At 36.6% G+C, this 17,876-nt stretch overlaps 1 protein-coding gene across 3 annotated transcripts; it reads right to left on the reverse strand.

Moving 5' to 3' along the window:
* Window positions 1–362: 362 nt before the first annotated feature.
* suds3 (SDS3 homolog, SIN3A corepressor complex component) lies at window positions 363–17,227 on the reverse strand. 3 transcript variants are annotated; one of them, XM_079814972.1, is made up of 12 exons: window positions 17,007–17,227; window positions 14,422–14,491; window positions 14,130–14,185; window positions 12,413–12,484; window positions 12,258–12,277; window positions 12,010–12,166; window positions 10,626–10,721; window positions 8,022–8,083; window positions 7,405–7,426; window positions 7,177–7,282; window positions 1,324–1,408; window positions 363–925 (listed from the first exon to the last, which is right to left on the reverse strand). In XM_079814972.1, the coding sequence occupies exons 1-12, from the start codon at window positions 17,116–17,118 to the stop codon at window positions 827–829; spliced, it is 957 nt and encodes a 318-aa protein (XP_079671098.1). In that variant the 5' UTR covers window positions 17,119–17,227; the 3' UTR covers window positions 363–826. The 3 variants fall into 3 exon arrangements, with proteins under 3 accessions (XP_079671098.1, XP_079671097.1, XP_079671099.1); XM_079814971.1 differs by having other exon boundaries at window positions 7,381–7,426; XM_079814973.1 differs by having other exon boundaries at window positions 8,022–8,078; window positions 10,561–10,721.
* Window positions 17,228–17,876: the final 649 nt, after the last annotated feature.

The following is a 17,876-nucleotide window of genomic DNA, read 5'->3' on the forward strand; positions in this document are numbered from 1 at the left end:
GGTAAATTGCCGCAACCAATTTACCAGTATTTCTGAAAAGGTCCTTTTCACACAGGATCTATTATTGATAATTTACCAGGAAAGATTATATGTTAGAATGAGAATGCACCATTATGCATTCTCAAACTAATCGGAATCTTGAGCTCTAAAGGTTTCTATACCTAGTTACTGTAAGCATCTTAGCAACCTGCTGAAATAATAGTCAAAAACACATTATAAGCACTTGCAAATTGATTGGTATAAAAAAGCTTCTGTAAATTAACGCTTCTCATTTTATAGTACATGTTAAAAACAAGGTCAACTAAGAGCACTGTTAATGGGCAGGGGAAAAAACGCAATTATGCAGACACAAATGTTGTTTTGCACTGTATGAGCCAAATTTATTTAATGTTGGACTAAATACAAAATTAAAACGTAATTTGAAATGCTGTACACTTTCAAATGCATGGAGAGAATAGATTATGGCACGACATACCAACAAAACAACAAAATAAATGCCTTACTGGTAATACAATAGAATGCCAATGTACTGTCGTCTACTCGCTAAATCAAAGTAAAGCGTTACCTCAGAAAATGTGACTGCATTACATGTACAAAGCAAAATTCATATAGAAAGAAAAGGCAAAAATAAGGACAAACGTGGGACATTTCATGATATACTTTGGTAGTATCTATACAGTATGTGTGAGAGTGATAGAAAAATAAGATAAGACAGGAAGAAATACCATGCTTCAACATGTAGTAGACGACTTGGTAAAAAGGGAAGAGCATTAAAAAGTTTGTAAAAAACAAAACAAAAAAAGATGATGATGAGGAAGAGTGACGTCTATGCTGCTGACCGGCGTCTAATGATGAAGGCCCCTCGCTGAAGCTGCCCTAAATAAATCCTCATCTTCGTACTGTCGCTTGTCTTTCTCACCCAGATCTGCAAGAGAATCGAAATCCAAGACAAAAACACTTCAGTGTTAATCCTGTACCACTTTTTTCCAGAATCCAAATTAATCCTAAACAGTGATTTGTACTCCAAAGCCACTGGCTCAGCAAGTTAGAGTCCAGATCTATGCAGTGTGCTATTGATGCTGGCATTAAAAGGATGCAAATGAGACAAAAGCCATTGGAAAGACATCGTACAATTTGATATGGATGCAGATTACGATAAATGAGAGCGACTAAATGAGAATTTCCCTCTTCTGGCCCTCCAAAGCTGATGCACTTGGGCTCATCTCAATAACCTGCTGTTTATTTCCCCTCTGAGCAGGTCATTAGTTTGAAGAGCACAGTCATTTGTTTAGCACCAATCAGAGGAGAGAATCAGACACAAACCTCATTGGTCCCCACAGAGCTGATGACACAGCTGATCTTGTTGTTCTCCTTGGACTCCAGATAGATTGCTTGACTTTTATGGTACCTGAAACAAAAAAAGCATTAGTCACTTAAGATCCTTTAGACTTAAAGACCATTACAGAAAATTCCCGGCAGGGGCATGTTCTCAGTCGGGTACTGTATGTGAGTTTATCTCCTCACATATCTTCACTGAAAAAGCAATATTTAGGATTAAAGGATTTCACAATTATTACAATTCTGCCATCATTTCCTCACCTCCATGAAATTCTGCATGGAGGAACAGGCAAGCATTAACTTCACTGATGCAACAGACTGATATGCAATTATGAGAAATAACAATAAAAATAATAAAAAAAATCTGCCAAAGGGAGCATTACCAGCTTCTAAATGCACACAGAGGGATACTTATTTTTACACAAAAGACTGATTCTGATTTTCTGAAGACATTCTGTAAATGAGTCACATTCTAATGGTTATTATTTGGTCATTTTATCACCTTCACCCATCAATACTGACTAAATCAATTTCCAGTATGGATATGTCCACATATGTTGAAAAAGGGCAAAAAAGCTTAAAGGTGCTGTATGTCTTTGTTGACTACACTAAAGCATAAAACAATTAGAATATGGTTGAGAGATTTAGGTGACATGCTAAGTTTTTTGAAAAACAATGCAATTGTGCGTTCCGCTGCCATGACAAATCGGGTCCGCCCTCGAAATCGTGTCTCCCCAAACTGTCAGTTAATGATTATCCTAAGTATATACGAATTATATGAATTTAAAATATGCATAGCTTACTATATAATGCGTACGAAAACACATTAGTGCACAATAAATCCAATTATAGCCTATTAAGTGAATACTTGAACATCATTCATTTGTTTTTATTTATAACTGAAATATTTGGACATGTAATACTTAACACATAATTACATTAAAGATGATTGAAAATATATGTAGGGTAAGTGCAAATGTGTGTATAAACTAAGCTATCAGGCTATCGCTTAAATGTATGCTATGCTAGTATATAAGCTAACTAATACAGACATAAACGGTCATTATAATGTAGTTGAAACTGCATTTATCATAACATGTTTTTGTAGGAATTGTAATCGGGAGCTAAAGAAAGCAATTTGAACCAATGGGATCGCATGGGGTCGTAAAGGAAACCCAATTTTGGAGACCCAATTTGTCACTACACCAGTTCGGAATGCCCGTTTTTGTTTTGGTCTGTGTGATCCCGCCCACTGCCAATTAACCCAATAGTATTTCGACACCCCAGGCAGACAGCAAGCGGAAAACACAGCATATTGCAGCCATGGAAGCCAGCAAACAAACTGGGTCAGAGATCTCAGATTCTACCTGAGCTAAAAAGCCTCAGCATCATCTAAAAAGCTCTACGACTAACAGTGTAAGGCTCAACACGTTCTATTGCCAATTCGCTCGTTCCTGTGGCGTGTCCTCAAATCACCCGCGTGAACATCGAGTCTGAGGAGGGGGGGGGGGGGGGGGTGGCAACTCTTTCGACTATTTTGAATTTGGCATCCATTTCAACCGCTAGCCGTCAATATTACATACTGCACTTTTAATTGGGAGCACATACTGTTCCAATATAATAGTTATGGTTCAATTAATTTCTTATTAATTTGGGTAGCCTATATTTGAGTTATAATGTCATTTTTCCGAACATGTGAATGAAGCTATCTCTCTGCTAATTCTATGAATTATACAGGGCAGTGTTTCAGAAGGATTTAAACTCGTAACTTGTCTTTTTGAACTACTCACTAAAAATTATTTATTTGATTCACTAAAAAGAACCAGCTTATAAGAGTAATTTGTTTGGGAATATGATTAGACTGGTCATGCCGAATGTTTGCATCCGTTTTGCAGTCCGTGATGACAACTCCATAGAAAGAGTTTTTTGCCAAAATTTTGCGTTACACTGCTTTTTTATTGCATTATACTCAATACAGACGGCAAACTCACATTCACAATTCGGGTAAAATACACCATAGATTAAGCAATGAGGAAAGAATCGGTTCTTAATAGTCATTGTTTGTGAATCGTTTTTTTGGCGTGCAGTCCGTCAAGGAGGACAACTCAATAGAAGAACATTTCTTGCCTTTATTTTTGTCTTTTTTGTTCCATTACATTCAATACAGACTGCAAACTCACTTTTACAAGTCAGGTAAAATATGATTTATTTTACTGTGGCACAAACACTACTAATTAGAGAGTCATCTTATAAAACATAGCGCATAGAGAGCGAAAGTAGCCTGTGGCTTCAACCTTCTCACATAAACATCCTCTGGAAAAGTTCAGATAGAGGCATAGCTCAACCTCTCCACTCATTATTAAAATAGCAGAATAAAACTGCATTTAATATACATGTAACATTATACATTTATTGCCTGCGGTATCACACCGGACCATATTTCCTCCTCCGCTCACTCTCTCCTCATCTGCACAAAATATTCCGGTTGGATTGCAATGCTGAAAGCTACGGCAGCCCACTGTCTAAAGGGCACGAATGGATGAATGCATGCTGACACGCTCATAAAAATCCAGAGGCATTCATGACGTTTAATGTCACAAACGCATAAGACAAAGTAATCTTCAGACCTCATCCTAAACCACAAGCTTCCCATGTATGATCACTTATTAAAAAAAAAAAGTAAATATAGATTTATGTAGTCTTGTACAGAGTATTGCATGTCAGAATATGTGGATCATGATGCCCATGATATTTACATTATTAAATATCAGGACACGGACAACGGTAAATACCATGTCAGCAATGCGTGACCTGAATCCTGGCACAGATGTCGCCTTGTTCAAGCAAACTACCCCTTGCAAATACATCACATACAAATTCTTATGTACATAACAAATGAAACAACAGCCAATAATGCAGAAATCAGTATAAAAAAAATAATAATAATTTAACTTATGATACAATTTATGTTTACAAATAAGCCTATATAATTTAAAGAGTAAATATGACAGACAAAGAGAGAAGGATAGACAGAACAATAGAATTACAGAACGATAGATAGGACAACAGAACAATATAATGATAGAACGATAGACAGACAGATAGAACGACAGATTCATAGATAGATAGATAGATAGATAGATAGATAGATAGATAGATAGATAGATAGATAGATAGATAGATAGATAGATAGATAGATAGATAGATAGATAGATAGATAGATAGATAGATAGATAGATAGATAGATAGATAGATAGATAGATAGATAGATAGATAGATAGATAGATAGACAGATAGACAGATAGACAGACAGATTAATATACAGACATACAGATGCTCTAGGTCTGTCTTGTCTCAGGTCTGTTCCAGCTCTCTGATGTGACGCTGTCCTTTACGTAAACTATATCATAGAATTGAAAAGCAAAAGAGTGATTGCGCCATCTTGTGGTCAGTATAAGTACAAAAGAGAGACTAAGATTTTTTGTTGTTGCTTCAAGGCCCTGCAGTAACCAGGCTAAGGTTTGAGTGTTAAGCATGCAATTAGCCCAAGCTGGTAGAAGTTGTAAATACGCCATAATGTAAATCAGTCTTCATAAGAGCTTTTCACAATGTGCTTAACCTAGGGTTATTGTCTCTATAAACCAACATTAAGTCACTAATCATAAAAATACTAATAAGCATGTTAAATCAGAGTTAAGAAACATACAGTGTGAAATCTTAACGGTCCCATGGCATGGATTTTTATTTTATTTTATTTTTTATATTTTATAATGTTTCCTGAGGTGTACTTATATTGTTAGTATGATTTTTACATCACAAAAAGTCATAATTTAGAAATAAAAGGCATTTTTTTCTGTCTTGATATTAGCCCTCTGGCTTGAATGCTCTGTTTCAAGGGGCATGTCTGCTGTGAGACTTCAGTGTAAACGCCCACTGTTGTGATTGGATGACATCTTTGCATTTGAAATGAGTATTAGAGGGGGCTTGGTTTAGCGAGGTCTGCATGCAAGCACTGCATGTGGACCTGAGAGACGGAGAGCTGGAGAAATATTGCTGAGAAAGTTTTATTGTACCGAGTTGTTGGGAGCGCTGTGAGCGTGAGTTTATTTTGTTTGTATCTGAGAGTTCTGAATAAACGCGAGTCTCAGTCACATCGACCCTGTCTTCTTCCACCTTATTCTACTAGCTTTGTAACACGTGGAACCCTTCTCGAATACTTTTACCACGTTTTTTTTTTTACCATTACAGCTGTCGAGATGAACGGATCGTGAAAGTGTTGATTACAGCATTATTTTTTAGATCTTTTCCCATCACATGAAAGGCTGCAGTGATGAGCATTGAGTACACAGACAGTCTCCTGATCGTGTGAATGCAGTGATCTCGTCATTGCAGCGCGCTCTCTCTCACAAAATGCTTTCACCACAACTAACAGCAAACACGACATCGACAGGAATACAGTAAGTGCTTCGTTGTGCAGCATAACAGCGTCATTCATTATAACAGCAGTTTGGACAAGTGTGCAGATATACTCGTGACGTGTGATTGACAGCTTTGAACATTATAAAGAGAGTGTTCTTTGATCGCTCTCTGTAGTTTAACACACTTTAAATAACTGATTTGTTTCATGCTCTTAAGAGAAACAATGTAAAGTTGATCGTTTAGTCACTGGCTTGATTCACTGATGCATAAACAGTATTAAACGATTTAGAAAGAAAGTCTGTGTGAACTTGAATAATTAGCTACACATCAGAAATCACTGATCAAAGATCAGGCATTAATGAACACTGTTACTCACTGTTTGTGGCGGTGCTGTCGAATCCATATCATAAAAGTCTGTTTGTAAAAATAAACTGAATCCATTTTCCCCAAATTCTCTGGGCAGGCAAAGCAGAGGAAGGGGAGGTAACCTTTCTCCGTATGACGACAAACAGGGAAGATTCCAGATCGGCTCGTCTGAGCTTTCATTTTCTCAAAGGCAGAGCAGGACACCCAGAACTCGGTTTACACCTATCGAAATTTCTAGCCACTTGGGGACCATATACAGGCTAGGGGAACTCATATTAATGTTAAAAAACCTCATAAAATGAAAATGTCATGCCATGGGACCTTTAAAACCTGAATATGTGTCATTAATTACTAATGAAGTATGTAAAACACAATAATCCAGAGTTTAAAGGTAGGGATTTTCAGAGAGGCTAGCAATAGCGATCCTACCCTCCCTTCTCCAAAGTCACGCCTTCTTCAAAACACATGACGCATACAGCAGAGAGCAAACAAAAGCTTCATGATAGACGCTGTTAAACTACCCCATGTCTTCAAGCACATAACATTACAATAATAATGAACATAAACAAATTAAAGAGCACTGACTTCTACCACCTGACTGCTGCAGATTAATTTTGGCGTTGATAGTGTTGCCATTGAAACTTAAAAATTCGAGTCACAAACCACTAAGAGTATAACGTCACGGGTTCTCCAAATTACAGTACTTATGGAGTGAATGGAGCATAAGTTTATTGGGTTGGTTCAGGAGGAACTGTAAAAGGCAGCTGCTGTTTTGGTGGCAGTGCTCGACATTTGTGTAACTCTGCATGTCTATGCAAGCAGGGTGCACGGAGGTATGAAAATACGTACGTTGTCAGACAGGTAGGACATTGTGTGTCATCGATTGGACAAATATTTTACACCTTCCACAGATTATATATATACATTTAGACCACTTAACTTAGTGACTGCTATCAAGACTTTTAAGCAGCATATCAAAACATTTTCTAGAACAAATCAGCCTTCAATGCGACCCTGAGTGTGAAAAGCCCAGCAGAACACAGAGAATCTTACCATCTCTTGTCATAGTAGAGTTTCCCCTCCTCTATCCGTGCCTCATAACGCTGGGACGGGGTGTCCACTGGGGTGGACGGGAGGTGCTCTGGAGAGGATGGGGATGCTGAAAAACATCACAGATGTTTCCTTTCAGTTAATTTCCAATTCATTTTAAAGCCTTTGGTTGAAAAAAATCTGATGGAAAATTATATGGGGAATCACCTCTAAAAGACAAAACGTCCATACCTGGTCTTTTCGGGGATTTAAGCTATAAAGGAAATGAAGCAAAAAGGAAGATTGTTTTGATTTCCTTCAGCAATCTCAGGTGTAAAACACGACAGACACAGACAAACAACCTGATATCTTGGACAGCTAACACTAATCAGCAGTTGCCAAAGCAATACATCCAATAGCATGTCAGTGTCAAAAACCTATTTTCTATGGTTTGCAGCCCTTTTCCCCCTTTAAATGCAGCAAATTTCTTGAGATCCGCAAGTAATAAGTCTCATGTATCTCTTGGTGTAATAAAATGTAATCAAATTTTCAGGGGATCCTGGTTTTTATCACCTAATATAGAGCTTTTAGAAGAAAAAAACAAAAGATCCTTTCTTCAAAGCTGAGACAAGTCGTGAAGACTTTCATTACGTTTTGATGAAATGGATTGAACTTTTTCTATCACACTACTTTTTCTCATCTCATAGCCTGCAAACGAATATGCAAGTGTACATTTTTATACATGATAATGCTGTAAAATGATAAATTAATTAGGCCAAAAAGTTGATACTGTATCTGAGAGGCACTTACATTTTTACAGGGCTTCATTTGCCCAATAAAAATGGAGCTAATTCCAATTCCAACCTTACCTTGTTCAATGTTCTTAGATCTTCCATGATCTGTTCATCAGTGAGTAAATAATTTAACTGCGGTGAGGAGAGTTAAGAAAACCTGATCATTACAGATGCCCAGGGGCACGGAAAGTTGCTTTAGGTTGGGGTGCTGTGGTTTTTTTTTTTTTGGGGGGGGGGGTTAACCACATTTGAATATGAAAAAATATAGTCTATAAAACACGTCAAAACTCCACGCTGCACAACAAGCGTTTGAATCGCATACACACCAGGGGCCTCATTTATAAAACTTTGCGTAGGATTTGCGTCAGAAGTGGCGTACGGATGAAACATAGGACGTGCGTACGCACAGAAATATTCGGATTTATAAAACCGTGCGCACGCACATCCTACGCAGTTTTCCCTTAATAAATCACAATCAATTCTAAATGTAGCGTAGCTTTTGCGGCTTCATGTCACGCCCATAGTTGCCTATAAATAGTCCGCGAAACGCCCACAAGTTAATATTCATCGATTGCGAAATCATGGCAAACACAGAGAGGAAATCATGGCAAACACATTTGCCACATTTGAAAACTAAAAAAACGTAACGTCACTCAATGTGAAGTAGAAGTTATCGTTGGCGAGGTGGAAAAGATGAGAAAAATGTTGTTTTGGAGGGCACAGTGTGGGCATTACTAATGCCAAAAAGGCACTTGAATGGCAAAAGGTTGCAGACGCCGTAAATGCTGTAGCCTCACAACCTCGGACCGTGGCCGAAATAAAAAAGAAATGGTCGTACATCAAAGTCGAGGCAAAAAAGCGTCTAGCGCTCCATCGCCTGAGTGTGTCCTCGTTTGCCAGCAAGTCCTCTTGCTGTCTGAAGATGCGTTCACTCCGACTCCTTCCATTTGCGACATCTTCTAAGAGCGCAAGATCAGCCATTGTGCGTCATTATGCATTGTGATGGGGCATTTTATTTCCATCCATTTAATTGCATCTGACAAGCTACAGATGTCGGTTATAATCTACGTGGAAATGGGAAATAGGCTTTAGTTCAGTGCAAATGGAAAGTCTTGCAGCTTTCTGAATGGTTGAGACACGTTATTTTATCAAAAATAAAACAAACTAAAGGCATATGCATGAATACCATGATTCCGTAGCAGATGAAGACATTTTTACTATGAAAACAACTTTCCCCAGTGGACAATGAATACATCAATCTATCTATTTATCTATATATCTCCCTAATTATCTATCTGTCTTGAATCTATAGCCTATCTGCTCCGCCAGACGGACACATGACGAGAATATCAGTTTTGCACATTATTTCGTTCTGTTTACCATATTATTTATGAGGATGAATTGCATAACATGCCAATATTATTGCAGAACATATTTCACTTTTCTTTTTGCAAATATGGGTTAATTTGCATCTGTTGTAATTTTCGTTTGATTTTGTTTGTTTTACACTGCAGATCGATCAAACGGGTGTTCGTGCCTATACGAACACCCGTTTGATCGATTAGGCCTACGTAAGACTTGCTTTGTGAAGTCTTCTTGTTATTTATGAGAGGCAGTATTGCCATTTCTTTTACACAACGGTCTACAGTTTCACACACTTTCACGTGTTTCTTCCATCTGCCGACGGTGTCGCCATTTCTCATTTCACCCGTTTTTGTGCGTACGCCTGGGTCAGAGCTTGCGTGAAGGACCGCACATTTTCCCGTCAAGTTTGCTTTTTATAAATACCAATTATTGCGTAGAGAGCGGCGTACGCCTTCTTTTGTGCGTACGCAACGTTTATAAATGAGGCCCCTGGACATTTGACTGAACATCACATTTTTGACTATTGACACCGCAACGGACTGGTCTACGGGACATAAATTAAGCCTTTAAATAAGAGGGTTATTGAGCTGTTTAAACTGTCATATACAATAAAAAGAGCCAATACAGCGACAGGAAATAAAAATGAACACAAAAAAATGTGCCTACCTTACACAACCCCGAAAGTGGACCAATTCTTTTTACGCACATTGTCACACTCTGCGCATATGTTTTAAAAATTCAACATAAAAAATAACACTTTTTTTTTAAAGGGATAGTTCACCCAAAAATGAAAATTCTGTCATAATTTACTCGCCCTCAAGTAGTTCCAAACCTGTATGAATTTCTTTCTTCTGCTGAACACAAAAGAAGATGATTTGAAGAATGTCAGTAGCCAAACAGTTGATGAACCCCATTGACGTCCATCAAAAAATGTTTTCCATACTATGGAAGTCAATGGCACCCATCAACTGTTTGGTTACCCATATTCTTCAAATCATCTTCTTTTGTGTTCAGCAGAAGAAAGAAATTCTTACAGATTTGGAACAACTTGAGGGCGAGTAAATGATGACAGAATTTTCATTTTTGGGTGAACTATCCCTTTCATAGCCCATTTAAAGTGTTCATTACAAAAAAATTACTAAATGCTAAAAACGAATAAATGTAAATGAACAAAAATGTATATTGCATTTACAATCCGTGCCCCTGCAGATGCCCTACAGATGCATAGAAGATGGTCCATTTAACTGATGTGTTTGGTCGTCTGAAGTGTTTCCAGTGCATGGGTTCTGTCTCTAAGAGCTTTGTAAAGGATATCAGGTGCAGGCTTTCTCCTCTTGTCTGGAATGGGCACAGGGTCATTGGGTCGTCTCCGGAGCTTCCGGGTTATATGGGTTTTTACCTCCATGGAATCTAAAATAAATAAATATATGGATAGCATACTAGGTTTAATGGTTTAAATGAATATCTCACACAAAAACAAACTCAATGAAACTCTGAAAAACTCTGAAAAACATGAGACATTCTGAAGGCTGTACTGGTTGATTTTTATTCATTGAAATGCAATGAATGGCTTTATGAGAGGCTTTTAACCTTGAAAAAGATGATAAGAAAACAACATACAAGTTGTCTATATGACTTCTGTAAATGTCTTCTGATGAGACAACTTTGTGTGATGAACAGACCAAAATGCAAGTTAAGTTTTTTACTAGCTATGTTTCTATCCACCTATTTTAATGTATGGAAATGTCAAGATACACAAACTCTAAAAAAAGTGCATAAAATCGTCTGCGTTCAATTGAGGTTGATACATTTTTTTTTTAATCTGGTAAGAAGACATGCACATAAACTATGATGGAAACACATTAACTTAATAACTCCCATGACTTTGCCTCAACAGAGGATGTGATTGGATAACAACTAGACTAACCAGCGGACCAGTTTCATTGCACAGCATCTCAAATGTTGGTCATTCTGAAATGCCTGAGCCAAAGTCTGTCATCAAAATGGTTGGATATAATGACCTCACAGCGTTTATTGCATTTCGTTTGCATGCTCGAAGGCGCAAGTCATTTATGATGTATGAAAAAAGAGCCACAGTGGCTTCCCCGATTGCAGCAACTTTCATTTTTATTACAGATATTTGTGCCAATTTCCCTGGAAGTGACCATTTTGTTCTCTTGAACACATGGGATTGAAACTGTATTTTATTCGCAAATGTTTTATGAGAGATTCCAATTTTGGGCATAAGTTAAATATGCAACTTTGGATACATTAGCCACTGACAATTATCCTCTTCAGTGAGGATGAATAGATCTATGACTAGATCCTGGAGTCTGTGTGTTGAACTTATAAACCAGTTCAGTCTGATTTGTGAATCATTCACTTCTGTCAATTACAATTACTGATTCTTTGACTCAAAAGAATGATTCATTCACAAATTGGAAACTGCTACTTCTCTCATGAACTCATCAAAGCGAACTCTGCAAAAAAAAGTGACACAAGGGTGAGTAAGGGATGAATTAAATTTTTGGGTGAACTACTGCTTCAAGTTTTTTTTTCCTACACAAAAGAGAGTAGATAAGCGTTCAGCTATAGGAACAGGATCTTGTTCTCTACAACAACAATACTAGCAATGCCTTGCACAAAAACCCTCTCAGGTTGCATTTTTCTATCTGATCTCACTTTTCCACTTCCTCACCTCCTGTCAGCTCCATTGTTAATTTCTCGCTCTCGATCATCTTCTTCTTCTCCTCCAGCTCTGCAATAAGATTTTCCTTCAGTTCCACTTTCTTATCGTCAAATTCTTTCACCGCTGCTTTCTTCTCTTTGATGTAGTTCCTCTCCACCTGCTCTGTCTACAAGAAATGTATTTAGCATTAATTAACCAGTCATATCTGTTGCTTTCTGCAGTCAAAATACAGATAAAATGAATACATTGCAGCTTACCTCAAGTTGTAGAAATAGGTCTGAAAAGATAAAGAGTTGGGAGGAGAGGGACAGAAGGAGAGAGAGAGCACAAACAAGAGAAAAGCATTAATCATGTAAAGTTGGCTTCAGAAATAATGACACTGAAATCGAAATATATTATAAATCATCTTTACCAGCGTTACGAAGTCTCTCTTTATACTGCTGATCGAGCTTCTTCATTCTCTTCTGGTACTCTTGCAGTGTGCCTGTGGAAATGAATGGGTATGAAACTGATCTAATTTACTAATTGTTAGCTGACATTTTATATCCACAGTGATGTATAGTAAATGTATTAAAGATTACTTTTGATCAAGGGGCACAAAGTTGATTTTTTTTACCCCTTCCATGGTTTGAACCTACAACCTTTAGGTTACCAGCCAGGCTACATCACCTTGTTAGACCACTATCAATCAAAACAGGTTCTTTTCAGGACATATTTTTGTCCAAAAAAAAAGATGAAATACTATGTTTACACTGCAAGCCTTAATGCTCAGTTTTGATTTATTGCTCAGATCTGATTTTTTTGTTTGGCTGTTCACATTATCTTTTAAATGTGGCCAATATCAGATTTGAGTGTGAACTGGAAGTAAACACAGAGGTTACTGAAGTCAGCATTTACACGTTCATTTATAAGATTATGTGCCATGGAGGACAGCTAATTTGTGCATAGGTTATAAGGAGGATGCAGACGATGATGAGAAAGAGAGTAACGTTTTTCTCAAACAGTTTTTCCTTAAGTTTTGCTTGTATAGGGCTGTCACTGTAATACTTATGAATATAATTGCTCACCATCCCTCCACTGACAAACTTCGCTGCCATCTTCCATATTCAAAGAACAAAATTGTGCAGAGTGTCGAATGTTCCGATATGCCTGTTCAGACTGAGGTTGCATTGCAAATCATCTGACCTGTATCGGATTTAGCACCACATATGGTTATCGAAAAGATCAGATTCCATGTGGTTTGTGCTGGTGACACACAAAAAAAAATCATATCTGAGTCACATGAGCAAAAAAAAAAAAGATTTAGGCCACTTTTGCCAGCAGTGTGAACGCATCTTTTGTGTCTGTGTAAGCAGAGATAATTTTCTCCATTGTCAACAGACTTTACTGAATAAGAACATGTGAAAAAATAATAATGTCTGAGTATATTTAATAATAGTATTCGTTATATTGTTACATAGTTATAGTTGCATAGTTTTTTAAAAAACTTATTTTAAAACAGTTGGTGATGTTAAACTTCCGTTTTTAAAGGTACAGTATGTAAGTTTTGCCGCTAGATGATGCTTATTCAAAACAATAACAAAGGTGTAGCTGGATGATGTTGTGAATGAGCGTGGAATCATGGGAGTTGTTGTCTTCACCTCCACAGCTGATTGAAAGCAATCCGACGGGACTCGGGAAGAAATCAAGAGCTTCAAAAAATAAGACTAATTGTGTTGAGCTATATAACAATGATTAGTTTTCTGTTGATAAAGGTATCCACACAGTTGCTCACCTGTCTAATAAAACATAATATATTAAACCGTCTTTGGTGTTTCCATGGTTTCTATGGAAATCAAGGGTAACGCGGATATGACGTCACTGACATGCGACGCTATAACACGGGCCATTACACTGGTTAAAATTTGGATTCCTCTGGATTTAAACATTGTTGAAAACAATTGGGATAATACAAGTACACAAGTCACCAAATATATAACATTGTTCAAGTGGTTTTTGGATATTTTAATCCAAAAATCTAACATATTGTGCCTTTAAAGTGCTTGACTAAAAAATTACTTGTGCATCTCTTTAAAAAAAAAAAAAAAAAAATAGTGGAGTATTTCCATAATAGGAGTATTTCCAGTCACCTTCTTGCAGTTGTTGTAGCTGTCTTTTCAGGGATGCCAGTCTGTCTTGATACATCCTGAAATCAAGACAAAAACAATATATCATAAGAAATTACATATTTATTACATGTTATTACATAGCATGCAAATAGCAGAAATGTGATCAGACAGACAGACAGACAGACAGACAGACAGACAGATAGACAGATAGACAGATAGATAGATAGATAGATAGATAGATAGATAGATAGATAGATAGATAGATAGATAGATAGATAGATAGATAGATAGATAGATAGATAGACAGACTTACTGTTCTTTGATCTCAACATAGTCGTCTTCATCGTGTTTGGCCAGATCTGTTTCACTGGCATCTTCTGTGTCTATAATGATAATAAATATAACAGCAATAAATGAATGATACTTCATTGTCATGCACAAAGCCCAGACAATTTGATATCATACTTTTGCCCATTTCGTTTATTCAAGTTATAATTGCACATCCGTAGCACCATCTAGCGGACAGACGTGGTAGCTTAGACAATTTTCTATGGTAACAAGCAGATATTCTTCACTGTTGTTCTTATTAGAGTGGACATGGACTATTTGGGTGGAAAAAGATACATGGGCCATTAGATTATTCATTATTAATGTACATACATTGTGTTACTGTTAACTGCTATATGGGGAGCTGTCACAAGTTGATTCTAAGACTAAAAGACCTAAGACAATTTTAAAATCATAATAAATAAATAAACAAAGCATGCATTTCAGACCAAAGCAATTTTATCCAAAGCAACATACATTGCATTCAGTCCATGTATTCTCTAGGTATGTTTCGACAAGATTTGAAGAGTTGAAGGATAGTAGAAAAATGGACATTAACATTTTTTAACATTAGGATTTTGGTTTAAAATATATTTGTATGAGGGCAATATGCGCAATAATCATTCGAAATTAAATTAATTTGGCTTAGGTCTGAAGTCAAATGAGTAGGTGTCAGAACAAACATATGTGTTTGGACAACAGAAATAGGTGTGAGGAACAATTTAACAAACAAAATAACTAGGGAACACAGGAAGGCAAAACAGGGACTGAACTGCACATTATACCTATGATAATGCTAGAAGGTTGTTGTTGTTGTTATTGTATTTTCAACAAAATAATTATCAATTTAATAAGATTATTTGGTGTCATTCAACACTGGTGATTTGTTATAAGGCTATACATCTACATTTCTCTAAAACTCCTAAGACCCAGGAAAACAAAGTCTTTTGAAATTAGTATTTTTTCATGTCATTACATTGTTTACAGCATAAGAAACAAATTGATTTTTTACTTTTTTTGAAAAATGATATTTTATTCATATGTTGTGCTATGTCCTCATACGTGGACACCGGGACCAATCATTTTTCAGGTTTCAGGATTTTTTTTTTTTAACCAAACTTTGTTTAAAGATGATTATCAACTATGTTATGAAAGATATAACGGAATTAACTGATATACAATTTTACTTTAAGCAATACGTGGGTAAAATAGCCATACATGGATTTCCCATTCAATGCAATGCATCTAAACACTGTATCTAATTTGCATATTAATGTGTTCTTGAAGCAACATGTAATGCAAAAAAAGAAGAGTAATAATGTGAGTAATAGTTGGCAACAATTTCAGAATAATATCAAATATTTTAAATGAACATTGACATGTAATTTCTTGCCCTATTAACACTCCCAAAATGCCCTGATAAACATGCTTTAAATCCCGATGTCCTCTATGGAGGACATGTATGAAATCAATGCCCTGTTTTTTTAACATAAAGTTATATTTTGATTAGAAACCCCATAACATTTTCCTGAGATGTTGATTTATAACAAACTATTTGAAAATTAGTCAGAATTAAATGATAATTACAAAATATGATCATATTTCCATAAGAGTGCTAAATTTGATCATTCAGTCATTTTAAAGACCAAGGAGACCATTTTTAATCACCAAGTTGTTGTCCTGGTGAAACCTCAAAACAAATGGTATCTCTGAAAAGACATCAAGACTTAAAACTGTGACATGTATGGTGTCAGAGAAAATAACTCAAATATAATGTCCTTATTCCAGTGGCACCCAGGAGGTTATGGTGTCAGAGAAAATAACTCAAATATAATGTCCTTATTCCAGTGGCACCCAGGAGGTTATGACTGAATGATGAACTTCATATGCATTGAGAAAGTTGATCAACTTTATTCTTCCATATATTTTCAAGATTAAAAGATTTTATTATTAAAGGTAAAATGAAAATACATAGACGTATACATTATGCCATGCACAGTCTGATTTCATTCCCATCAGTCTCATCTGTGTGCATGACACTAGCATAAGCTAAGTGAGCGGATAACAACTCTAAGCATTCCAAACCAAATATTTGCCACCACAAATCAACTGTTTCCCAAAATGTTACTTTAAAAGCAAGCAAGTCCTCAGGTGCATCTGATTTTGAGTCAGAATCAGTTTAAAAACATCCTGCTTAATGTATTTGTTTCCTGACGTGTGCTAACTCTGCTAACTGTTTATCAACAGGCTGGCTAGCACATAATACACACAGATATGAAAACGCATTGCCATTATGCAGTTAAAGGCTTACACAGCCATCATTAATGTCTAAAATATCGCTATACAGATTAAATAATGCCGATAAAGTTGCAAAAAAACTAAAATAAACAGAAACCAACTCGACACATGCACACTTTCCTTGCATGTTTACTCATAACTGAGCCACTATTTAACTATCAGTTTACAGCTAACGTTAGTTCACTCGTAGCAAATTAAATGTGCCTTTTAATGCGTCAATCATACGTTATGAGATAAAAAGGTAGATAAATAGAAATTATTGTGCGTATTCACCTTCTTCCGAGTCTCTACCTCTGAAACTGCGATCTTCATCTTCATCCACACTGTCGAGCTCTTCCTCGTCGTTATAATAATCCACCATGGGTGACAGTAAAGTCGATGCCATTTGTTATATTTAAATATTTATAATATCGCAGGTAATACCTATGTGTAAACAATCACACTGCACCGACAACGTTTTCAGTCTCGAGCCGTTTTTTTCAATGGGAGGGTAGGCCGAGGAATCTGATTGGTGGAGGTGGTCGAGTGATGCATGCTGGGAAATGTAGTTTGAACCGCTTGTGCGCAAGTATGACATAAGGGGAATAAGAAAATAGAAAGAGAGAGAAAGAGAGAGAGAGAGAGAGAGAGAGAGAGAGAGAGAGAGAGAGAGAGAGAGAGAGAGAGAGAGAGAGAGAGAGAGAGAGAGAGAGAGAGAGAGAGAGAGAGAGAGAGAGAGAGAGAGAGAGAGAGAGTAGTCTCCTCGCGTTTCAACTGTATTGTTCTTATTATCAGTCAAGGAACATGAAGATTTTCTGAAGTTGTTAGTCCCACTTCTGCCTCTCATGAATTTTTATCTTGGTCAGGTAAGCGTAGCCTATTAATGTCATTATGAGAAGACAAGAAAATACATGCTCATCAATCATTTAGTGCCATTATTTATATGTTTATTATGTATTGGAATTGCATTGGATCCACGTTGAGTTTTATATCCATCCCACAGACTGGTTTGGATAGGTTTCATTTTTGTTCATTGTGCAAAGTTATTCATGTACACACAATGTAGCCTATGTTTTTTTAGGCTAACTGTTTATCATCAAAATATCATTATTATTATTTTCTCGTGAACAAACATTTTGAAGTTAGTGAAATAAATTTGGACTG

The sequence above is a fragment of the Gobio gobio genome (assembly GCF_949357685.1).
Source record: "Gobio gobio genome assembly, chromosome: 4".
Classification (NCBI taxonomy): Eukaryota; Metazoa; Chordata; class Actinopteri; order Cypriniformes; family Gobionidae; genus Gobio; species Gobio gobio.